We start from the raw sequence: 25,240 nt of genomic DNA, 5'->3' as shown, positions 1-25,240 counted from the left end.
AAGGCATGCTACAGCGTTTTTCTGCAAGCACCCCAATCTGGCAGTCATTTGCTAGGAGTCAAAAAAAATGAGAAGGGGGCAGGTTGCCTTGAGCCATGTACTGCTTCCCTCTGCTCTACAGTTTAAGAAAGGAAAAGTATATGCATGCAATAGGACAAAGATGCAAAGCCTGGTTATCAGATTGCAACCACAGTATAAATCCTTTCTCTAGTTGCATATTAACATGGTTTCATCAGATGTTTTGAGCCATTCAGGAAACACATGAAGTGAAGAGAAACTTATATGTAAAAATCAACCCTGGCTTTAACCAGTTTGGCCATCTTCTGCTGTATTCACTCCTATCTGACTACATCTTTCTTACTATGGGCACCCATGACTGGGACAAGACTCCAGGGTATCTTCAAAGGGGAAATTGCCTCTAAGTAGCATTCTGGTGAGGGAGAGGTTTGTGCAAGAACCAATTCTCGGACATTATAATGAAAAACCCAGACACATAACCTACCTCAGAATGGGCAACTACAGCAGAACCAGGGGCCATCATCACTCCTGCCTCCAGAAGCTGCATACAGGCTACCAAACATTGGCAAGAAGTCACAGGGGGGAAAGCAATCTTCTGTTTATTTTAAAGGGCCTTTTGTGGTTTGTTACTAAATTTGATGGCTGTTTGGTGGGTGGGTGTACATGTGCACACACACGCACATGAACAAAAACACATGCATCCTAGAAGTGATATCAGTCTATATTTACAGTACACAAAGTATCACGACACAGGAGCCAACTAAATTATGGCTAGGGTCATTTTTCTTCACCTTCTGGAAGAATAGCCATCACCACATTCTACCTGTAATCAGCAATAACGATGAAGCTTTTTGCATAACCAGCAACTATCTTCTCCTGTGTCAAGCAGCCCCTGGAGATAAAAGAGATCAGAACATATGCCCAGTTACGGACCGATCAGCAGGCTTGATGCTCAACAACCACAATCCAATGGCTATTTTTGTTGCCTTTGCTCTAAAAACAAATGGACACTTAATCCATCTGCATTCATTCAATGGCAGTCAAAAAGAAGGGAGAACGTCTATCAGCTCCTGGATAAAAACACCAACTATTTATGCTGCTAGGAGAGCTTTGAACAGGTACTTACAGTAAAGCATGGTGTCACCAGACAAAACAAAGGGTGGTTTATTGTAACAGACCAAAGGAACATCTACAGTTCTATAAATGCTCTAAGAAAATGTGGCCACAATCCTGCATTAACAAGGTGCGCAAATTCTTTGAAATCAATGAGATTTAAGCAGGCTATGCAAAAGACTGCAACCGGTATCTTTGAGGAGCTGCAGCATAATATTTTTCTGCTACATATTCTAATTTCTACAATCCTATTCCTACATTATAGAAAAAAATTAGTAACTTGTACAAAAGTTATTTATTTATTTATTTATTTATTTATTTATTTATTTATTTATTTATTTATTTATTTATTTATTTATTTATTTATTTATTTATTTATTTATTTGATTTATATCCCACCCATCTGGTATATTCTACCACTCTGAGCGGCTTTTCACAAATGTATTTTCTAAATAGCAATCTCTTACCACTTAAAAAAGTGCCAATATATTACATTAGTCTCCACTTAACAGTAGTTGAAAAACAAACAACTGTTCAAATTATTGTAAAATAACTGACCATTCATTAAATAACGAACTATTCAGGCATTTTTAGTATTAAAAAAATCTGAGCCAGAATCCTATAGAATACTGGCAGAGCAGAATGCTCCACTAGAGCCTAGTAATGCTGGATTCCTGGATTCCTCATTGTGCAAGCATAAACAGCTACTGCAATAGTGTAACTTCTCTTCATGATAGGAGGTCCTGGGTACTTCTGTGCATGAGCAAGAAAAAAGTAAAATCACTCACACAGGGGTCCACTGTGCAAATAAGTTTACTGAATAGGACCCCCCACCATAATATTTTATTTTTGCAATTATCAGAATGAAAGAGGGAGAAATGTTTGAGCATTTTTGGTTTGGAAAAAAGGGCTGCTTTCTTCCTACTACATTAGTTGAAGAACTGTAGGAAATTAATAAAAATAATGAATAAAAATAAAAAATAACACACAAGTAACACAGATCCAATATACACAGAGACCCATAAGCTTAAATCAGACCTGACATTGTTGGACCTCTGCCTGAGACTCTAGAGAGCTATGCCAAGTCCAAAATAATTGAATTAGGTGTACTCAGGATAAGGCAGCTTTGCACATCCACGTACACATTCTTTGAACTTGGGTGGCTAATTGTGGTGGGCCAGGGAACAAAATTCTCCCTGCTACCGGCTGCATGAAGCCTACAAATGGGAAGAACATGTTCTTTTTTTTAAAAAAAAAAATCAGAACTGGAAGTAGTCATATGTAAACTACACTTTATCACTCAATTTCAAATTTAAAAACATCTTTGTATGAAACAAAACGACAATAGAGACAACTTTCCGAAATTACCAGTACTTTACAACCTGAATAAACAGAAAATACAGTGACCCATCTTTCATTTATTTTCTTCAGTCGCAATTATAGGGACACAACAGAACCACTGCAATCTCAAAACAAACAAACAAACACATTTTAAATATTAAGTCATCACTGCAAGAACAAATCTCCTCTCACTCACATATCAATGAAGGCTTAAATCCATCTGTTAATTTCAACTAGAACTGACCTACTGAATAAAGATGGGGGCATTCCTATACGAACACCCCCACACAGGTGGAGATAACGAGGGTCCATAACATGGGGCCAGATGGTCCACTCACCGATGCGCTAATGCTGCGGCGTCCGCGCTGCCGTCCTATCACTCTGGAGATTGTTATAGCAGAGCCACTCTTCGATCTGGAAGAGAGGCTTGTCGTCCTGCCTCCTGCCAGGAGTGGCTTGGCAACTGCGATCTCTGGAGCAATAGGATAGCAGCACGGGCCCCGCAGCATTAGCGCATCTGTGAGTGGACCGTCCGGCCCCATGGGGCCAGACCCTCGTTATCGCCACCTGTGTGGAGGTATTCATACATGAATACCCCCATCTCTACTACTGAATCAATGGGATTTACAAAGTTCCCACTGATTCAGGGAGGCTACTTTATTTTGGACTCTAAGCTGGAGGCATGCATAAAGATTTCAAAGGAAGAGGTGTTAGATGCAGCAAAACCAAAGACTCTTGTGGCACTTTATACCTTAATACATTTTCTCTCATACAGCCTTTCATGTACAATCCACTTCCTCAGACATCAGTCAAATAATATTTTAAGTGTGTTAAGATGTCGCAGAACTACAGCTGTTTTTTCTCCTGCAGGAGCTGAAAAAGTGTGGGCCCCTATATTACGTGTTACACTCAAGCCCCCATGCAGCCTCTCCAATATTAAACGTTGACACAAAAATATCCCTCATGCTCCTCTGTTCAATTTTTGTCTTTTTTTCAAAAGGCCTTTATTTGGCATAAAACAACTTGTGTGAGGGGAAGAACGCATAGAAATATGTCCCTGAAGTCCCTAGAGCAGCCATTCTCAACAGAGGCCATATGTCCCCTTGGAAGGTCCTGGAACACTTGAAAAATGTGAGAAGTTTCTGAAAGATATCTGTTCATGTTGTATGCGTGTTGGACAGGCAGCCCTGGAACCTGAGAAGATCTCCTAAAAGGGCCATGGCCGAAAAAAGTTGAGAACGGCTAGCCTAAAGAATCCATGTTATATTTAAAAATAAACGAACTTGGAGCAATAGGGAGAAACCCTCTAAGATCCGGAGAATGACATGAAAAATCACCAGACTTGGGGGAGTTGTCCATTGTTGTATTACTGGATATCGGTGTTGTCAATTTATCCAGTCTTTTCATCTTATTCTCAATACTTGATTAGGATTACAATGGTAGAGAATTAGATGGTGTCTCTTACCCTCCTCCTTTGATAAGATTGAGGTCCATGTCAACTTCATCAGCCCCATCAATGGCAACATTCAACTACACAAAAGAAAGAGGATGTGTACTGTACTTATACCCTGCACTTTCAGCAGTGTACTGTTATCTTGAAAGTTACCGAAGTACTAAAAACACTTTTGAAGTAAATTCCAAAAAGTGCAATACAAACAGCAGCAGCATACTAGACAACAGTATGAATATTAATGCTTACATATAAAGCCCTAAACAGTTTAGGGCCTCGACACCTAGCAGAGCGCCTGTCCCGTCCTAGCTCTACTCTTGTCACTCAATCAAGCCAGACCAGAAGTTTGAGGGGCTCAACCCTGAGAGAGACCCAGAAGGAGAGAACAAGAAACAGGGCCTTCTCGGCGGTGGCCCCTCATATTTGGAACATCTTACCCCTGGAGATTCAACTGGCACCCTCACTGGGAATTTTTAAAAACAAGTTGAAGACTTGGTTCTTCCGGCAGGCCTTCCCCCCTCCTATTACACAGCTTCTTTATCCCATCTTGGATTCTGTATTCTTTACTGACCTTTCGCTCTTATGATCAAAGTTATTTTAATGCTGTTTTTATCCTTATATTCTGTAAGCCCCCCAGAGTAGATTCCCAAATCTAAATAGGCGGGGTAAAAATGAAATAAATAAAAATATGAAAAAGCTGGATAAAACAATTCTGTTGATCCTTGAAACTCCCACGAAAAAAGATTTTCACCTGATGCTAAAAAGAGTTGGCAACAGGTCAACATCTGGGGATAGCAATCCCATAGTCAGGGTATCACAGGTCTCTGAACTTTCTCCAGGCATAGCTTCATACAGCTAGGGTAGCTACCGAAGGACCTCAGACAACCATTTTGATGCACAGGCTGATATTTGTGCTTTTGTAGAGAAACACCATCTCTCAGATACTTGTGCCATAAGCCACAACAGACTTCAAACATAAGCAATGTATATTTTTGAGTTGTGTTTGGAGATGGACAGCTATCAATGAAGCTGTTTCATCTTTAGCACAACTTTAGCAAACTACATTTATAGGGGTGTTCCCAGTCAACAGCCTAGCAGATACAATAGGACTGCTGTATCTGCAGGCGATACATTCCAAGACTTACCATGGATACCAGAAATTGTGGATAATAGGGAACTATGTATATATATCATAACATGGGATTCCCAGTGTGGTGCGGTGGATACAGTATAAACTAGGACTCTGGGCAACAAGGTTTGAATCCCCACTTGGCCATGGAAGTTCACTGGGAGAGTGGAACTGGTAAAAACCACTCCTTAAATACCGTTTCCCCCAAAAATAAGCCCTACGCAAAAAATAAGCCCCCGTTAAGTGAAACCCCACCCTCCACCATTGTGCAGCATTGTGCAGCAACCAGAAGAAGTTGACATGCCTGTATTTGAATAAATGTAGATTGTTGTACATGAAAAAAAATAAAAGATCCCCTGAAAATAATCCCTAATGTGTTTTTTGAAGCAAAAATTAATATAAGACCCTGTCTTATTTTCGGGGAAACATGGTCTCTCTCAGAACACACACTATATACTCTAGAGCAGTGGTTCTTAACCTGAGCGATAATGCCCCCCAGGGGGCGATTTCATTTTTCAGGGGGGCGGTAGAACGAAAAGGGGCGGCGTGGGGGCACTGGAGCAAAAGGGGGGCGGTAGGGGGGCACTGGAGCAAGCCAAACCTGTGAAGATGGCTGCAGCCTTTTTACAATGTACATGAATATATATTTTCCTCCTATCTTAATTTAGTTTCAGAGTTTTCGTCTTGAAATTTTTAGTTCCTGCACTTTATGCCCTTTTTATATTTCTTTTTGAGTCTTAAAATTCGCTTGCAACTAAATCATTAAATGTTACTTTTTGGGGGCATTTCATTTTCTTGGAATTGAATTTTGTTTTCAGGGGTCATTGGATTTAAGTGTCTTAAATAAATAAACAAACAAATAAATAAATAAATAAGATATAATAAGAAATAAGAGGGGGGCGATGATAACTTCCTCAATGGCTCAAGGGGGCGTTTCTTTCAAAAAGGTTAAGAACCACTGCTCTAGAGCAGTGGTTCTTAACGTGGCCAATAATGCCCCCCAGGGGGCGATTTCATTTTTCAGCGGGGCGGTAGAACGAAAAGGGGCGGTGTGGGGGCGAAAGAACAGAAGGGGGGCGGTAGGGGGGCACTGGAGCAAGCCAAACCTGTGAAGGCGACTGCAGCCGCAGTGCTGGCAGTAGATCCGGTGCTGCTGCTGCCGCCAGATGATCCAGCTCCTTCTACCTGCCACGTCTCACCTTTCTCCTTTAGGGGAGCACTGAGTGTGGATCGGGTGGAAGGAAAGGGTCTCTTGGGTCCTCATCCTCGCCCCGTGAAGCGCTGCCTCGCACCCGGGTGGGGAGGGAGACAAGATAGGTAGGTAGGTAGGTAGGTAGGTAGGTAGGTAGGTAGGTAGGTAGGTAGGTAGGTAGGTAGGTAGGTAGGTAGGTAGGTAGGTAGGTAGGTAGGTAGGTAGGTAGGTAGGTAGGCAGGCAGGCAGGCAGGCAGGTAAGATATCATCACCTCAGGGAGGGGGGCGATGATAACTTCCTCAATGGCTCAAGGGGGTGTTTATTTCAAAAAGGTTAAGAACCACTGCTCTAGAGGGTATATATAAAACATAGTATCTAGTGCCCTCTGGTGGCCAATTCTGGTAGTATAGAAAATACGTACTTTCATGTTTTTCCATTTAATATCTTAAGGCCACAGATAAATGAAACCATGAATTTATATCCCTAGTTGCCATAAAGCAAGACAAGATCAATACTGTAACTTATGCAGACACAGAGGAAACCATCTCCTCTGCTAGTGCGCACTTTGAGCTGAAAGGAGCCTTTAATTCCTTGTGGCAGACAAGCCGTCTTCGACAGGACAGCGTTTGGGAATTACTGTCCCAGGGAAGGTAAAGTGGCTGAACAACTGCTAAAGGTTTAGCAGGAAACGTGTGGAGTGAGAATTCTGCAGAGGCAAAATAAAACACAAAACAAAACATTTCCTCTGCCCAGTTGGTACCCACACAGCTTTTACATCTGATCAAGTTAAACAGAAAAGATCCACTTCACGAAGGAAGACTCCTGCTGCCTCCTTCTAAAGCCTCTGAGCTTAACAGCAGCGTCCTTGAGGAGCAGCTAAGAATCCAAATACAGGGGGCTCACAACAGGCCATTGACTGGCAGTAATTCTGCCACAGAGTGGGCATTCAGAGCAAGTCTCCCAGTAATCTTCCCACTTCAATAGTGCTCCAAGAAATCTAATCTCACTCACTCTATACGGGCAATCTACGTTTGAGGGGACACTACCACGTTGCTTAAATGATACCAACACCAAGGCAAACAACTGAGCCTGAGCTACAGCCCGAGCACAAGGGGTTAAGCACTCCTGGAGATGGAGGCATTCGGAAGTAGAGCAGCTCACCTCCAGGTCATCAGAAGGCCAAGCACTTAATCCCAAGCAAGTAAGTCAATAGCCAGGGCTGCAGCAAATAGGCACAAACTGGTTACCTAATATGATATTTATACTTTGCTTTTAGCTAAAATTGGCTTACAAATGAATTTATAATTAAAATATCTATATTTAAAATAGTAATATATAAAATCTTTATATATTAAAGATATGTGGAATTACTGATGGCCATATCTTCCAACAATTTCCAGAATATTTCACATCAAATGTTTCTCCTTATCCTTCATCTGAGGAGTGCTGATTCGAGGCATGCAAATAGTTATGAGATAACAAAGAATTGGTAGGAAAAGCTATTAATATTTCAAACACAGTTGGATCTCTAAAGGAAAGCAAAGTAGTAATTTCCTGCAGGTCCTGGATATCATTATTTCCATGAGTTTCTCTCACATAGCCACTGAGTTTTCCAAACAAGGACTACCTCAACCACCTCAAGACAAATTTCTGCTCTTCTCTCTCTCTCCATTTCATGTCAAGAAAACAGTTCAAGAAGAAAAAAGATGAGAGGGAAACTGATTTTGACAAATTCTCTCTACTTAGAAGGGGCAGAGTCCCATCCCACAGAATGCAATTCCCCCTTTTTCTGTTCCATAGGGCAGGATGGTGCCGATTCGTGGGCTTCCTAGAACTGGGCCATGGAGATGGATCTCCACCACCCCCCTGCACAGTGGGCGTGTCACACTCACGGAGGGACATGTTGCACCTGTGTGCATGCATGTGAGTGTGACACGCCCCTCCAAGAGCACAACACACCCAGCTGCAAGTGCGACACACCCGGGGTGCCCCCGCCCCCCGCACACAGAGCCTGCACCCCCCAACCGGTCCGCGATCCCAAAAAAGTTGGGGACCACTGCCACAGGGGATATTTTCTTTGTACTGCTTATAGCACACTGATGCCCCACACATTTCCTTCTCCACTTGTCCTGATTTAGATACATTTTGCACGGCAATGGCACACAAAAACGCCCACTTCCACATAAGAAATTAGGCTGAGAAGAGGAACCTCTCATAGATAATTAATTTTGGCTGGTTTGCATAAAAGAATGTATTTCAAAGAATGTGCCTGTGATTCTGCTGGAAGAAGTCACATGTGACTGTAAAGGTCACACTGAGCACTTTGAATTGTGCCCAAATGCAGGCTGCTAGCCAGAGAAGCTGTTATAACAAGGAGTCACACATTCCCTGTTAATTTGTATATAGCATCCAAACTCTGGATCAGCTGAACTATTCATTTTTTTCAAAAACAGCCCAACACAGGACATGTGATGAAAAACCAACTGAGTTATAACTAAGGCATGTATCATTGATGTCTCCAGAACCAAACACAACTGGCTCACTAGTCTTGACTATTCAAACATCTTCATAGCCATGAACAAAACCCGAGCATCCAAATTCAGGGTTGGAATCCAGAACTATACTGAAATAGGGATCCCAAGCCTTCAAAGAGAGTAACCCCACCCAACACAGGCTGAAGCCCTATTCCTTGATCTGCCTTTTGACAAATCAAAAGCACTTCTGTCTTGGCTGAACTAAGTTTTAATCTGTTCACCCTCATCTGGATGACTGTGTTTTCACTTACTGACATAGCGTTCCACGGGACTGCCTTCAGCCAAGGAAGACTGTCACCAAGGCTGCTGAGTACAGATGGGCACAAACTGGAAAACTGGTGGTTTGTGATGGTTTGTGCCGACCTACGAACCACCACGAACCCTCTTGCAAAACGAACCAGTTTGTGGTTAATTTTTTAAGGGTTGGGCCGAGGGGGACTGCTTGACTGCCCGCTTCCCACTTCCCCTGCCATAATCAGAGACAGCAGGCCATCTTCCCTTCTAGGGAAGGACCCGCTGCCTCTGAGCGTGTGCTCGCCTATCAGCTGAGTGGCAGATGCATGCACAGAAGCAGTGGGCCCTTTCCCGGAATGGAAGCCAGCCTGCTGACTCTGACTAGGGTGACGGGACAGTGGGAAGGAAATGAGCGGGCATCTGTTTTTCCAAAGCAAAACAAAGCGCAGAGGGGAAAAAAGTTCAGCACTTCGTTTTGCTTTGGTAAAACAGTATCCCCGAACTGGGTCATGAACTGAACCATGACCCAGCCTATTTCGTCAGTTTTTCTGGTTCATGGTTTGGTTCGTGCCCATCTCTACTGCCGAGGCTTTCTGAAATGGGAGACTTTTCCAGCACAGTCAACATCTTGCTGTGGTCCCTTCCCTCCAATAACATAACCTCCTCCCTGATTAGATCTCCCCCTGGTGAGAAGCAATAGGTAATGTAATACAGTGGTGCCCCAGATAGCGACGATAATCCGTTCCGGAAAAATCATCGCTATCCGGATTCGTCGCTATGCGAAAAGAAAAAGCCCATAGGAATGCATTAAACCCCGTTTACTGCGTTCCTATGGGCTTAAAACTCACCGTTATTCAAAAATCTTCCATACGGCTGCCATTTTCGCTGCCCGGTATGCAAGGAATGGGCGCAAAAACACTGCGGGCGGCCGTTTTTTTTTCTGGCAGCCATTTTGGAACCGCCGATCGGCTGTTTTTAAAACATCGCTATGCGGAAATCGGTAAGCGAAACAGCTTACCGATCATCGCAAAGCGTTTTTTTGCCATTAAAAAGATCGCAATGTGATTGCTTTTGCGATCGCAAAAAACAAATCGCTATGCGGATTCTTTGTTAAACGGGGTGCTCGTAAAGCGAGGCACCACTGTATCTCTAGTTTTTGCCTGAACAGATTGGAACTATTCCTGTCCCAACTTGCCTTCCATGTGTGTCAAAGTACAACAGCCCCCAGCCAGCATGATGGGAGTTGTAATCCAACGTATCTGAAAGCACAAGTCTGGGGAAGGCTGCCCTAAAGCAACAGCCCTCCCTACAATTTCTTTCTTGTATGTCCTGGACTCTTTTCACTTCAGTTGAAAATGTATCAAGATGTGTTATGTTATGCTTAAGGAACTAAGCTTACTGGTGTAACTGAATTTCCTGCCACATTCATTTCCTCACCCTTTTCTCCTTTAAACTATACAATGGCTCATCATGAGAAACTAAAGAATCATTGTTGCCAAAGCTCACACTGTGGGAGAGATGAAATAACGGTATTATTTAGAACAGTTTTGCAGACACACAAGCCATAATTGAAATGACTCCTGTATCGCTCAATGTTAACGATAAGACAATGTTTTTACATAAATACAGTTCACTAACTAGGCTCGGAGGCATTAAATTCTGAGTAATAAAACGATGGACATCAATGTACATGTATACAGGAACCAACGATTAGGAGTGTAAGATGTAAAGGAGCTACTACAATTATACTCTTCCTCCTAGATTACTGCAGTTCAAGCATCCAGTACACACGTGATTCACCCATGCCATAAATTGCATGGGATGAAAGGCAAAAAAATACCATTTGAGCATGGGAATCCACTGAAATATATAAAGGCAAAAAGGCCCTAATTCACTTAATCCTTCAATGCATTATCCTAGACTGCTTGTACAGAAAGTATGCCTACACTCTTACCTCGGGGTGTCTATCCAGGTCACTTAAGGTTAAGCCATTCTGCAGAATCAACTGACGAGCCTACAAGAAAATTAAAATATTACATTGTTTCTCAAAGGACATACATACATACATGTTCCTGTTAGCCGCTCAGAGTGGTATAGATTTACCAGATGAGCGGGATATAAATCAAATAAATAAATAAATAAATAAATAAATAAATAAATAAATAAATAAATAAATATACATACGTACATACGTACATACATGTATATATATATATATATATATATATATATATATATATATATATATATATATATATGACTTTTTTGTGTGAAATGTTCCCCTTTTATCAATCTTAACTGAAACACAATGCATTCTTTACCCAAAATCTTTCATCCAAGCATTGAAAAAGATTAGCATTGCAAAGTTCAATGAAAGCAGGCTTACATAATCGCCTAAATAAGCAGACCTGGGGTGTGGTCTAACCTGATATTTGAGTCGGGCAGTGTTCCATGAAAAACAGGGATTATATACACATACATACATACATACATACATACATACATACATACATACATACATACATACATACACACACACACACACACACACACACACACACACACACACACACACACACACACACACACACACACACACATACACAGTGGTGCCCCGTATAGCGAGGTTAATCCGTTCCGGATTAACCCTCGCTATACGGAATCATCGCTAAACGGGTAGGGGAAAGGTATTGGAACGCATTAAACTTCGCTTAATGCGTTCCAATACCTTCGTTACTTACCCGTTCAGCGAGGATTCCAGGTGCTGGCAGCCATTTTCGCGCCTTCGCTAAGCGAGGGCAGGGCGCGAAAACGGCTGCCGGCAGCCATTTCCGGGCTTCCGGCGGCCATTTTGGTACCGCCGATCAGCTGTTCGGCGGCTCCAAAATGGCCACCGCAATACCTGATCTTCGCAATGCGGGTTTTCCCCATTGCGAAGATCGGGTATGTTTCCGTATAGCGATCCCGAAAAAGGGATCGCTATACGGAAACATCGCTATACGGTACACTCGTTAAGCGAGGCACCACTGTGTGTGTGTGTGTGTGTGTGTGTGTGTGTGTGTGTGTGTGTGTGTGTGTGTGTGTGTGTGTATATATATATATATATATATATATATATATGACTTTTTTGTGTGAAACGTTCCCTTTTATCAATCTTAACTGAAACACAATGCATTCTTTACTCAAATTCTTTCATCCAAGTATTGAAAAAGATTAGCACTGCAAAGTTCAATGAAAGCAGGCTTACATAATCGCCTAAGTAAGCAGACCTGAGGGTGTGGTCTAACCTGATATTTGAGTCGGGCAGTGTTCCATGAAAAACAGGGATTAGATGAACTCTGGACTCTTACCTAGACACGTTCAGACAATTTTCTTTGTTTAGCAAGCTGAGATATGGCTGCACTTCATGGACTCCAAAATCCCCCACCTTGTTCATTCTTTCCCAGGAGCCAAAAAACAAGCCAGGAAGTCTTCTGTCAAATGTAATTTCCCATTATTTTTGAATCAGAAAATGAATTAGTTCATGGACAAGCCATGATACACAACTTTCATTCACGGCTCCATACCATTTTCAGCTCCAACCATTAACCAATTTTCCAGGTTGGACAGAAAAGGAAACAGCAGTTACGTGAAGACTCCCTGACATGGGTTTGGCTTGTGCCGAGAGAGGAGTAAAGCAGCTGAACGCACACCCAAAGGCTTATGTGTACCTTGGCTTATATTCCAAACATAGTTATCCGCTATGCTACACAGGTTTCCCATCCCTTCGGAGCATGTTTTTAGGATGAACCAGGGATGTATAAAGGTGGCTGCTTCTGGTAGGAACAAGGGGATCTACCGGAAGTGTACACTATTGGATTCTAGAATCTGAGCCACAACTCAGTAAGCACTTCTGCAGAATGAAGGTCTAATAAAATCTAGAGATACAGGTCACGTGTGATTAAAAAAGGGAATTGTTGTGGCACCTCTGTTAGGGCCAAGTTATGATGCAGCTTCCAACACTGGGAGTCTCACTGAATCCCTGCAGCTTCCAAACTCTTTGTGGATTCCAGAGAGAACCTTTGAAGAATAGGAGATGGGCTGTTGGGATTCAGAGCAGAATGCAAAACGCAGCACCATGATACAAGAAGCCTTGGCTCAGCTTTAATGAGGCTGCTGGAAATTTGTGGAAGCATCCATACAAAACAGAGCACATACATAGACTTCTGTTGAAAAGTAATCCATAAATATTGTTAATCATCAATTTGATGCCAATGAAAACAACAGAGCATCCACTGGTGCCTTTCAATTCTAAAAGTGTTTCCAGGGATATCACACAAAGATGCCACTTGAAATAAACATTAGAAAATCCTCTATGTACAACCAATTAGTGATTTCTGCAGATTTCAAATCTCGTGTGGCATTCGCCCGTCCCCCCTGCCTGACTCCCCAAACACAGAGCATACAAAGGCAAACTAATACTCCTTTTCACCCGCTGCCACCAGTTGATCACTAAATCAACATTACTCATGGAAGGATGAAGAATGAAGGTCCAAACTTCACTGTCTTCTAAATAAAACTTGTTTGTTGATTACAAATGTTTGATATTAATCATAGGTAACTTCTACAGGTATTTATCATCAATCTCAACCTTCTATTTGTTATATAGTTCTTATTCACTCTTCACTCTAATCATACCTCAGATCTCCCAAATACCACACTCTATTTCCTTCTCCACTCTCACTCACTCTGATTGACTCACTCTCTGACTCCACCTCTTTATTATATATCTCTTGGCTCCGCCTCTTAGCAACCTTAGCCTGCAACATGAATATGCATGACTACTTCATAATAAGGGTGAACGCTACACACCTCCCCCCTTAAATATGTTTGTTTGGGAGGGGAAGCACGTTTTTCCTCCTAAACAAACAGGTACAATTGCATTAAACTTTACTTACCATAAAACACAATTCTATAGGCAACATCACATTTAATATAACAATTACTATACCTTATGCACTAAACATTTCACTACTATTCAATAATATACTTTACCTTATCAGTGACACTTATGAATGGTTGAAAATGTTAAATGTAGTAAGTGTAAATAATAAATATCACAACCTGTAAACATTTACATAAATAATTAACCTGTAAATCAAAGTCCATTCCAGTTTATTTTAAAAGTGCTTGCATCATTCATCTAGCCTCCTGGAAAGTGCATCCACGACAATGTTGTGGGCTTTCGAGGCACGATCTGAGTCTCTGTTGCAAAGTCCAAGTCTTTCATCTTCCTGTTGTAATAAGGTGCACCGTGGACTGGTCTGGTAGTCATCACTTCCTTCCTTCAGCTGGACACGCATCTGCTGGCACTCAGGAGTCTCTCTGTTGATCACTGGCTCCTTCTTCTGCAACCTTTTCCTTCAACTGGCGGTCGTCGGCCACTCGGTTGTCCACTGGATGTCGTCTGCTGGTTGTTTTATAGTGAAGTCTGCTTTAAGTCTGGCTCGGGGCTTCACTTTCTCAGTTGGGGAAAGAGTAGGCAGTTCCCTCTCCTCCTCCCGAACATCTTTAAATGCGTCCCTCTTTAAGGCATCAGGGCTTACATCTTCCTCTTTCTGAATTACATAATTGACATTGTTTATTTTTGAAACTACAGTGGACCGTCTACTTATGGAATTACAGTGGTGCCTCGTTTAACGTGTGCACCGTTTAACGACGAATCCGCATAGCGACACGTTTTTTGCGATCACTAATGCGATCGCATTGTGATGTTTTAGGTGGCAAAACATCGTATTGCGATGATCGGTAAGCGTTTCGCTTACCAATCTTCCCATTGCGATGTTAGGGGAACAGCTAATCGGCAGTTCCAAAATGGCCACCGGGTGCAGAAAATGGCTGCCCGCAGCGTTTTCGCAACCTGCCCTCGCTTACCGAGGTGGCGAAAATGCCGGCCGGATGGGGAATCTTCGCTTACCTGTGAGTTTTCCCCCATAGGAACGCATTAAACTGAGTTTAATGCGTTCCTATGGGGTTTTACGTTCCGTATAGCGATGTTTCCGGATAGTGACGTTAATCTTGGAACAGATTAACATTGCTATGCGGGGCACCACTGTAATCTGTATTGGAACGGTGGCTGCAGGTCGAAAAGTCTGTAGGTTGAGTCTCCATTGACCTACAATGCATTGAAAACCGATTAATCCATAACCAGACGTTTTTGTTCCATTTTGGTTTTTTTCTGGTCTGCAGGTCGATTCTCCGGTTGCAAGTCAAACCTAAATTTTGCGGCCAAAGAAGTCTGTAACTCGAGGGTCCACTGTACTTTATAGGGACCCTCTAAAGCCAATTGTAGCTTGTGACCCTTGACTGGCCTAAGTAAAAGAACTTCATCTTCTGGCCCAAAAATTCTTTCCCGGGCTTTCCTGTCATACCAGGTCTTCTGCTTGGTCTGGGCAACCCTTAAGTTCTTTCCGGCTATCTCCAGAGACCTTTGCAGGGTGTTTTGCAACCAGTTCATATATTCTGTTACTGACTCTGGGTTACTTTCATTATGGTCTTCCCAGTTCATGCAGAGCAAATCTAAAGGTTCGTGCACCTCCCGTCCTAGCAACAACTCAAAAGGACTGAATCCAGTGGTTTCCTGCAGAATGCTCCTATGGGCATATGATAGGGGTTGTATTTTGCAGTCCCAATTATTTGGGTTCTCTGCTACATATGCCTTAATCATAAGCACTAATGTGTCATTACATTTTTCAATTAGTCCATTAGTCTGAGGATGATATGGTGTAGAGTTGATTTGGGTTACCCCACAAGCCTTCCATAACCTCTTTATCAGTCTGGAGGTGAAGCTAGTTCCCAAATCACTATTTCGCTAGCAAATCCCAATCAGCTCTTGTAATTGATTAAGGCATCTGCCACTGTCTCAGTTTCCATGTTACGTAATGGAATTGCCTCAGGATATCAAGTGGCAAAATCCATAATGGTCAGAATGTACTTATTCTCCTTTCTGGTGGTTTTAGGCAAAGGACCCACCAGGTCGATTCCCAGCCTTTGGAATGGGGTAGAGATGATTGGCAAAGGACATAATTTAGCTTTAGTCCTGTCCTGCCCCTCGTCTCTGACAGACATCACAAGTTCTGCAATAATAAGTAATCTGTTTACCCATACCTGGCCAAAAGAAGTTCTGGGCAACCCTTCTTTTGGTTCGTGTGACCCAAACAAACTACTGTGAGCTTGATTTATGATGTTCTCCCTGTATTTACTTGGGACCAATAGTTGCTTTTGGGGTTTTCCTTTTCCTCTGTAATGGGTGGTTAAAGTTTCCCTATACAAAAGGTCTTTATACAAGCAAAATCTCTCAGGGCACTCAGGAGACAATATAGTGGGTGTTCTGGCTGCTTCAAAGCAAACCCCCAAGCTAATGTCCTCCTCCTCCTCCTGGGCAAAATAATGTTTATTGGGATTCTTCAGAAGCATGAGATCAGCTTCAGCACCACTAATAATCTGGTTATTTGAGGGACTCTCTTCTCCAGGCATTCCCCTGCTACTGTATCCAATTCTGCTGCAGTGGGTGATGTTTGCCCCCCCCCTTGAGCATGTAAGTACAAAAACACGCTTGACATGCTCTATTAAGTCCCAACCAATTAGAAAAGCAGCTGGTATTTCGTCTGAAACTGCCACCTGCCACTTTCCAGACCAATTCCCATAGTTTATCTGAACCTCTGGCACTTTCAGCACTACCTATTCTTTCCCAATTCCTTTTAGGGTCATAGTTCTGCCTGGAATTATGTCATCCTGGGCTATCAAATCAGAATGTACTATAGAAATTTGAGGTCCTGTGTCCCTTACAGCAATGTATTTCTTTCCTCCCACTAATATCTCTTCACCAGCGTTTTTGAGAAGGATATTGTCATTTTTTGATATAATAACAATGTACGATAGAGGCTTCAGGAATGTCCTCCTCAAGATCAGTAGCTGTGGTTGCCAAGGAAACAGGACTCTGGTTACTGTTTCCCTCAGAGGATTCAACTTGTTTTAAACAGTACACTTTTTTGGTTTGATTATCATTCTTCCCAGTATTAACTTTTTCTTGCATACACTGGAACTGTAAATGTCCAGACTGGCCGCAGTTGTAATATTTGTAATTCCTTCTCTCATTCTGAGGAGATTTGGTAAACTTTCGCTCAGAGTTCATTTGGTTCTGAGGACTAGGCCATGCTAATTTAGATGAGCCACCACCCTGGCCTTCATACTCTGATGTTTTACTGTGGTACTGTTTGTTGAAAAGTTGGTTGAAGGATTTGTTATGGTTGTCCCAGGTTGGCTTGTTAACTTTTACCTCAGAGAATCTGGGGTCTTTGTACTCCCTAATATGATTAGCCTGTTCACCAGCTTCTATTAGAATTTTAGGATTTTTGTCCCTAACTAGATAGCACAATTCCCCAGGTAAAATTGTTCCAGTCCTATCACAATTTTCATATCTTCTACAGATGTACCTTTTTCACGTGTGTAACTTAGACACCAACTGAGCATACGATTCTTCAGGTCTTTTAGTAGGGGCACAAAATTTTCACCTGAGATGTTCTGCATCTATGCAATATCTGGAAAATACCATTTTTCTATAGGCTTCAAAATCTCTAGCCTGTTCTAGGGGTCTCAAGCAATTCTCCACTGAGTAGTGACCTCAGGACAATCCTCCTTTCACTGTCTCTGATATCAAAGTCCCAACAAGTGCGTTCAAAAGCGATAAGAAAAGATTCAGGACAGTCCCCTTTCTTATATTGGGGAAATTTCTTAAGATCAATTTTAGCCAGAATTCCTCCTTCATGAGAGCTGTTATTGTTGTTATTTTGAGAGGTTATTTCTAATTGTCCCATTTGTATTTGAAAATCCATCTCTTTTTATCTTAATTCCATTTCTCTTTGTCTGTTTTCTTGTTCAAATGTAATTTGTCTGGCCTCTTGCTCAGCTTTTTCTCTTTCTAATCCCCTGGTTCTTTCTCTAATTTCTAATTCTCTAAACTTGAATTCCTGTTGTAACCTTCATTTTTCAAAAATCTCTTTAAACTCAGGCTTGACTGGATTTCTTCGTATCCCACTGCTGGACACCATTTGTGGCATTCGCCCCTCGTGCCCCTTGCCTGACTCCCCAAACACAGAGCACATGAAGGCAAACTAATACTCCTTTTCACCCGCTGCCACAGTTGATCACTAAATCAACGTTACTTATGGAAGGATGAAGATGAAGGTCCAAACTTCACTGTCTTCTAAATAAAACTTGTTTATTGATTACAAATGTTTGATATTAATCATAGGTAACTTCTACAGGTATTTATCATCAATCTCAATCTTCTATTACTTATACAGTTCTTATTCACTCTTCACTCTAATCAGATCTCCCAAATACACTTTATCTCCTTCTCCACTCTCACTCACTGACTGACTCACTCTGACTCCGCCTCTTTATTAAATATCTCTCAGCTCCGCCTCTTAGCAACCTTAGCCTGCAACATGAATATGCATGACTACTTCATAATAAGGGTGAACGCTACACCTTGGATCCCAGATGTTCTTGGACTAAACCTCCCACAAGCTTTCACTACTAGCTGTGCTGGCCAGGATTTCTGGGAGCTGTAGGCCAAGAATATTTGGGGACCCAAGGTTAGGGACCACTGACCTGTACAGATGGTTTCCATTGATTATGACCAACAGATATGACAACAATTTACAGGGTTAAGCCACCTTTGGAGTAGTCAGTTGAACTGTCAATTGCTAGTGTTGCCTGGCCAAGGCAAGAATTAGAAGAACCCACAAAACCAGAATGCTTTTGGGAAAGCAACAAGCCATGTACATGGTTGTTGCGGGATTTCGGGCTCTTGTACAGTAACCCATGTAAAGTGCTGACATGGAGAGGTAGAAGGCATTTGTTATTCTGTACTTTAACTACAGCTAAATTTCTAAGCTGACTTTTGTCTTGCATATGCTTTTTCCCATTCAGTTTTCATTTTAAAAAAATATTTTGCAATTATTTGGACTTTCAGAGGAACACTACAGAAGGTCCATGTAAAGAGTTGTGAACAGTATTCAAAAATATGTTCCCACAGAAATCCAGACACAAAATGGAACAACAAACACAGCTATCTCTTCTCTAAAATGCCAAATTGTTACCATTCCTGAATATTAATTATTGTAAGACCAGGATCAGAATTTAATTACCGAAATGTTCAACTCAACACCGTTAACACTGAAATGCTCTCCACTTGTTTTGAAACTGCCCTATTCTTAAGACGCAGCAAAGGGTCACCTATTTCCACCTACTCTACTTGAAACTGCTACTCTATTTGAAATAAACTGCTTGTGTAAACGTAACGGCAAAGAACGAAGGCAAATTGTTACCGATTGATAAACTGCTACTCACACTCCCAGCTGTAAACCAAGCTGCATGACTGGCAGGCAAGTAAGAATGCATGAGGCAACACGTTAATTTGCAGTAATTTAGTATGCCAATTTACACAGTTAATCTTATGCTAGTGTAAATCCAAAAAAGGATCCTGGCCACTGTGATTGGAATGAACGGCGTTTCATGACTTCTTTTTACAAACTGTAGATCTCCATTCTCTAGCATAGAGATGGGTAATGGAGAGGAGCCTGATGGTTGGCAAATTTTCAGTCCCTTGCCCCACTCAGCTCCGAAACAGAAAGAAAACAAACAAAAAAATCCCAAATAGGTATCTCTGGTTTTAATTTTGGGAGTGGGAGGGACTTCGAGGACAGCATCCACACAATTTCCCTAATGTGAACAATGCTGATTCTGGAGACATCCAGCAGCAGGCAAAGACATCTTTTCTTTAACTTTTTGGGTGTGCCCCCAAAATGCCCCGGAGGGTTGCATGAGGCCCACAGGTTGCATTTTGCTCACTCCTGATCCAAAGACTGTTTTAATGAAGTATGCTAAATCTTTTGAGTAAACAAAAATCATTTACACCCAACTTTCCTGCTTAACATGTCAGGATGGCTATTCAAACACTTTAATCACAGAAGAGGATACTGTAAATGTTTTCTCAACTGCAGCAGCCTGTCAGTAGATAGCCTAATGATCTAAAACTTCAGACTCTAGATACTAAGTGTTAGTTGCAACTTAGCATTAGTTGCTAAGAACCAAAGAGTTGCTAGGTTGTGATCTCAGAGGAATTCTAGAGGTAACTATTTTATAAGCTCTAGGATTTTTTGACACACAATAGGATTTAGCAAAATTTCAGTTTGCAGAGCCAATGGCAGTACGTATAGGAATAAAGAATTAACAAAAAAATAAGCAAATAAACTGGTCCACTACCACACCTCATATAGAAGTGCTCTTCACTGGAAAATGGAAGCCCCATGGTTTTCATTAAGAGACAATGCTACTACTCCTTTAATGTTCTTTCCTAGGATACTCAAGTAGAGGACTGACCAGATGTGGAATAAGGTAAGTAGTAGGTCAGCAGAAAGATTTCCTAAGAGCAGATAACATTAATTCAACTGTAGAGCAAATGGAAAACAGCCATACTGTGTATAAGAAATGAGAAATAGGATTCGACAGCAAGATTTTACCTGAAAAGATGTAGGTATACAAACTATGTTGAGATTTTCTTGCTTCACTCTCTCAGCTGTTGAGGGAAATGACTGAATTTAATATATCACACATATTAAATATATACTCAGAACACTACAAATTATGCAAGAAAATTCCATATCAAAATATTTCTGCTCAAAATTGCCAACTTAAAATATTCTATTGATAGAATTCTGCTAGCAAAGAAAATAAAGGCAAAATGGCAAAAAGCGATGCCTGGCTGTTCAACATCTCTCTTGCATGAAAACAGATTCTCTGTTTCAGTGTTCAATGGTAAGTGTTGTTGCCCATGTCATTTCTAGGCACCAAATGAGGCAAAAATGTAGGTCTAATTAGCAACAGAGTACAAATTCAGTAGAATTTAAATGTACCACTTTTAGCATGCCTAGGAAACACAAATTTCAAGACAAAATTATACTTGTGCTAGCATGTTCAGAAAGAAACTCTTCAACAACAGAGAAAATTACCGTAAAAAACCTACAATGATAAATAATGACAAATTCTTACCACTTTCCACTCAAGAAAAACAAAACATCTACAAATCTGACCCCAACTATGAATTCTGCAACATTGTCAACATTAACATTTAGTGCTCATCAGGTGAAACAGCCAAAAAAGGCAACAGTGCTTAGAAAAATACTGTTGGTTGTTACTGAAAAATTATCTTTCCAGTATTTTAATGACACATATCTGGACATAGTTGAGTTTTGAGGAAGGGAAGATTAATTGGATACCTCATGATGCTACATTTACAGTACAGGTTTTATAACTGGTATACCGTATGTTTCTAGCAATTCCTTGCTTACTGTGCCAAAGGCATTTTCAAGGAGACTTTGAGGGCATTTCACTGTTGATTCTGCTCTGCATTCTTTCATCGCTTCAGAAACTGCCATAGCTTCTAACCTACACAAATGTCTGATACAGTACAAACTAAGTGATCCCATACATCATCACATCTGGCACAGGGAAGACTTCCGTACACCTTGAGTTTTATACAGTGTGTGCAGAATCAGTGTGGGAATCTTTCGGGGGAAGGAAGAGAAGGAATAGCAGCTCCTATCTGTGACTTGTAGAATGTGGATCACCCTCCATTATTATGACAGGCTGTGTACAAATGCTTTCTGGTGGACCTCTGTTACATTTTCAAGGACAGTACTGTATCACAACAAAATTCTATTCAGCCCAGCACAGAGGAAGTAACTTAAATGGTTTGATTCAGGGCAGAACCATCAAATGCTTAAATTAAAAGCTCTACACAACCCTTCAGGAGAATGGAATAGCTGCAATTATGCCATTGAGAACTTAGTGACAATTTGAGGGAATCAAGTTAAAGCAGGTGTACGAGTATATTTTAGGACATTGTACATTTCCTCTTGGAATCTATCCACAGTATAGGCTCATAACTGAAACTTACGTGAAAAGAATTTTAAGCGGAAGTAAGTTAATTTGAGCTCTGTATCATGCTAAATTAATGAACAGAACTTATGTAATTTTTAAAAACTACAAATAAAATAGAATTCAGCTTTGATGAATGATACATAGGCTTTGTACAGTGAAGATGCAGATTTGTGCCCTTCCACTCACATCCTTGACATCCCCAGCCATACATACAGATGTTACACACACCAGCCCAATACAAGGGCATCCAAAATCAACTCCATGGTTTGAGACTGCATGAAGTAATCTACACCAAGTGTGAGCTAAATGTCATCCTCCAGATGTGCACGGACTCATCTTCCAACTTTCCCCACCACTGGCTATGCTGGTCCAGACCGATGGCAGTTGCACCCCAAGATCCACATTGTGCCTACCCATTCTACACAACCTCTAAACCAGGGGTGTCCAACCTTTCATCTTCCCTGGGCCACATTAGAAGATGAAAATTTGGTTTGGGCCGCACATAAATTTGGTTTGGGCCGCATGGGGGGGCAGCCCTAGCCATCCTCTGCAGCCCCGCTCCAAGCGCACTTACTGGCAGCTGCGATCTCAGACAGCAGAGGCTGCCAGCTTCGACTCCGGTGGCTTTATGGAGCCAGGAGGCGATTGACCTATTGACGGGGATGGTGCAATGCTATCACACAGCTCCCCTCTCCTCCCCCCCCCGCTCCTTCCTTCCTTCCCTCTCTCCCCCCCTACCATTGTGACATGCCCCGGCTGCAACCACAGCAGTGTAACTTGAAACTTTGGAATTTTCTTTAAAAATAAAAAATTGCACTGGGCCGCATTACAAGCCGACCTGGGCCACATGCGGCCCTCGGGCCGCAGGTTGGACAAGCCTGCTCTAAACAGTAACTGTGCAGTTTAGGACTACCCCTGATTGATTTTACGTATATAGGCTTCAAACAAGCATTATGTCCAAGATAGATTACTAGAAAGACTAGTTCTATAGTGGCCTCCTGTATACCTTTCTGCAGAAATTCATCTTCACAAGATCTAGCTTTTCGGCAAATAAGGCAGAAGTATGGATGCTTGCACAGCACAGATCACCCACCAGAACAATCACAATGAGTCTGAACAAAAGGAATAGTGAAAATACATACCCAACCTCTGCACAGCATGAACAATCGTAGAGCCGCTTCCAATGCCAAGGACTTGATTCGTCTACAAGCAAGGCAAATAATTTGCTACAAAAATCACAACCGATAAAGAAATCACACCAAGTAGTTACTACAAAACTTACCTATCACTCATGCTAAAAGAGCACAGTTCAAAAACCATCACTGGCCATAGTCTCAATTTTAAGAAGATAGAAACAGATTTAATCTGTGTCTAGTTCTTCAGAAAAATGAAATGAAATGTTGATGGATGTCAGAATCAAATGCATCTTTCTGACTGAACATTAAGAATATAATGTACATAAAAAGTAAAAAGTATATAATGTTTATAAAAATTAAACGTTAAGACTCATTTCCTTGAACTGTATCAGTAAGCACAGTTCCATACTATATATACTGAGTTATGAGTTGCAACTTACTGCCCTAAAGTAAGTCACTACATATGCTGGCCCATTTGAATCAGTGGCGCTTACAGAGGAGTTGACCCCCCAAATTTCCCACCAATTCAACAGACCTTACTATGCTAAGCAATAGGATTTCAGCCAGAATCAACTAATTAGGCTACAGATAGCATAACCTTCTGTTGCTTGTTTCTCTAGTGCATTTTCAAGCACATGAGGTGTCACATGTTGTATTTCAAGTATATCCTTTCACTGAAGTTAGTATGCAACTTACAGTTCATTACAGTTCCCATAGGCCCTACTGACTGGGGATTCTGGGTACTGTAGTCAACAAATTTAATAAACAAACAACGCTCATAATCTTTGCCCTGTAAAACTGCTACCTGTGAGCACCATGGAAATATCATTTAGTGGGGCCTACTTCACCATTAAATACTGTACATACATCAGGATACGACCGAGCAGATTTCGAAGTTTCCACTTCAAGGAAAGTCCAAGCCCAGGATCCCAAATATACTGTGGGCCACTTGGGTTTTCTGAGATTATCCAGTTGTTTTTAACTACTCGCCAAACGAGCTTCACAAGTATTACAACCGCCAGTTCCGCCTTTTTAAAAAATAACACTGGAAATATATATATACAGTATATACATTTATTCTAAAACATTTCCCAGAAAAAGAGTTATATTTCTAAATTTCGGATGACAGTAAACCAGCCTAGCCCATCCATCATCTGCTGCAAACTGCAGGAGGCACACAAAACTTTACCAAAAAACGGGGTGGGGGGCTGGCTCGGAAGGCGTTAAAAGACAAAGGAGCCCCCCTCTGTGTCCCCCCCCCCAAAAGCGGGGGGCTCCCCACCTGCACGTGATTGTCCACCGCAGTCCACGCGGCCAGTTTCTTCGCCTCCTCGGCCATCACCGCAGGGGCCTGGCGGCTGCTGGGGGGCCTCTCCTTCTGCACGTGCGACCTGTGGCGGACCCCCGCCCGGCCGCTGCCTTCCCCGATCAACGTCCTGCAGAAAAGGGCGACAGGCTCCCGCCGGTGCCGCATGCCGACGTCCCCGCCCACCTCTCCGCCTGCCCCCTTTGGCCTCCGCCTGCCTTTTGCCAACGCCAGCCCCCCGCCCCCCCCCCGTTGGCCTCCGCGTTGACTCTTGCGGGTTTAAAAAAAAGAAAGCTCAAGGAACCGGTTAGGAAACCAGCTAATGAGGGAGCCTGTCGCGCCACAAGCGGGACGCGGTCGTCCTCCCCGGCCCGTAGGGATTTGTAGTCTCCTCCGCGAGCGCCGCGCGCCGCAATGCACTCGCGGCTGCCCGCCGGGGAACTACAACGTCCACAATGCACTCCGGCGCCTCGGCTGAATAGGACGAGGGGGCTGTGTCGCACTCTTGCCAATACAGCCACGCTTGAAGCGGCGGTAACTGTGAGACCCGAAAAGCTCTGCTCCCAGGAGGTCGCGCTTGTGTTACCGACGCCTGAGGCTGGCTAGTTGGATCGCGCGGTGGCATCGCTATAAAGTGGTGCGCTCTGTCTGTCTGCGCTTCAGAGCTCACCACTCGTAGGACTCTTATTATCACCGCAAAGAGGCGATTTCTTTCAGTGGAATCCGTTCTTATTTCAAGAGACCAGTGATCAAAAGACCTGTGGAGTGTGTGAATTGGTTGTCACGTGAAGCTGTAGAC

General features: G+C 42.3%; 1 protein-coding gene across 1 annotated transcript in view; it reads right to left on the bottom strand.

Annotated features, from left to right (window-relative positions):
* The window catches only part of RPIA (ribose 5-phosphate isomerase A), a 32,217-nt gene extending 7,537 nt beyond the window's left edge, over positions 1-24,680 (bottom strand). Inside the window, exons 1-6 of the mRNA XM_020807219.3 lie at positions 24,418-24,680; positions 23,142-23,202; positions 20,580-20,635; positions 10,967-11,026; positions 3,938-4,002; positions 842-910 (exon numbers count right to left, since the gene is read on the bottom strand). Coding sequence (XP_020662878.3) covers positions 842-910; positions 3,938-4,002; positions 10,967-11,026; positions 20,580-20,635; positions 23,142-23,202; positions 24,418-24,609 — 503 coding nt within the window. The 5' untranslated portion in view covers positions 24,610-24,680. The remainder of the gene's footprint in view (positions 1-841; positions 911-3,937; positions 4,003-10,966; positions 11,027-20,579; positions 20,636-23,141; positions 23,203-24,417) is intronic.
* Positions 24,681-25,240: the final 560 nt, after the last annotated feature.

Source organism: Pogona vitticeps, chromosome 6, assembly GCF_051106095.1.
Source record: "Pogona vitticeps strain Pit_001003342236 chromosome 6, PviZW2.1, whole genome shotgun sequence".
Classification (NCBI taxonomy): Eukaryota; Metazoa; Chordata; class Lepidosauria; order Squamata; family Agamidae; genus Pogona; species Pogona vitticeps.
Note: the sequence above shows the minus strand (reverse complement) of the source record. Positions and strands in the feature narration are given on the sequence as shown.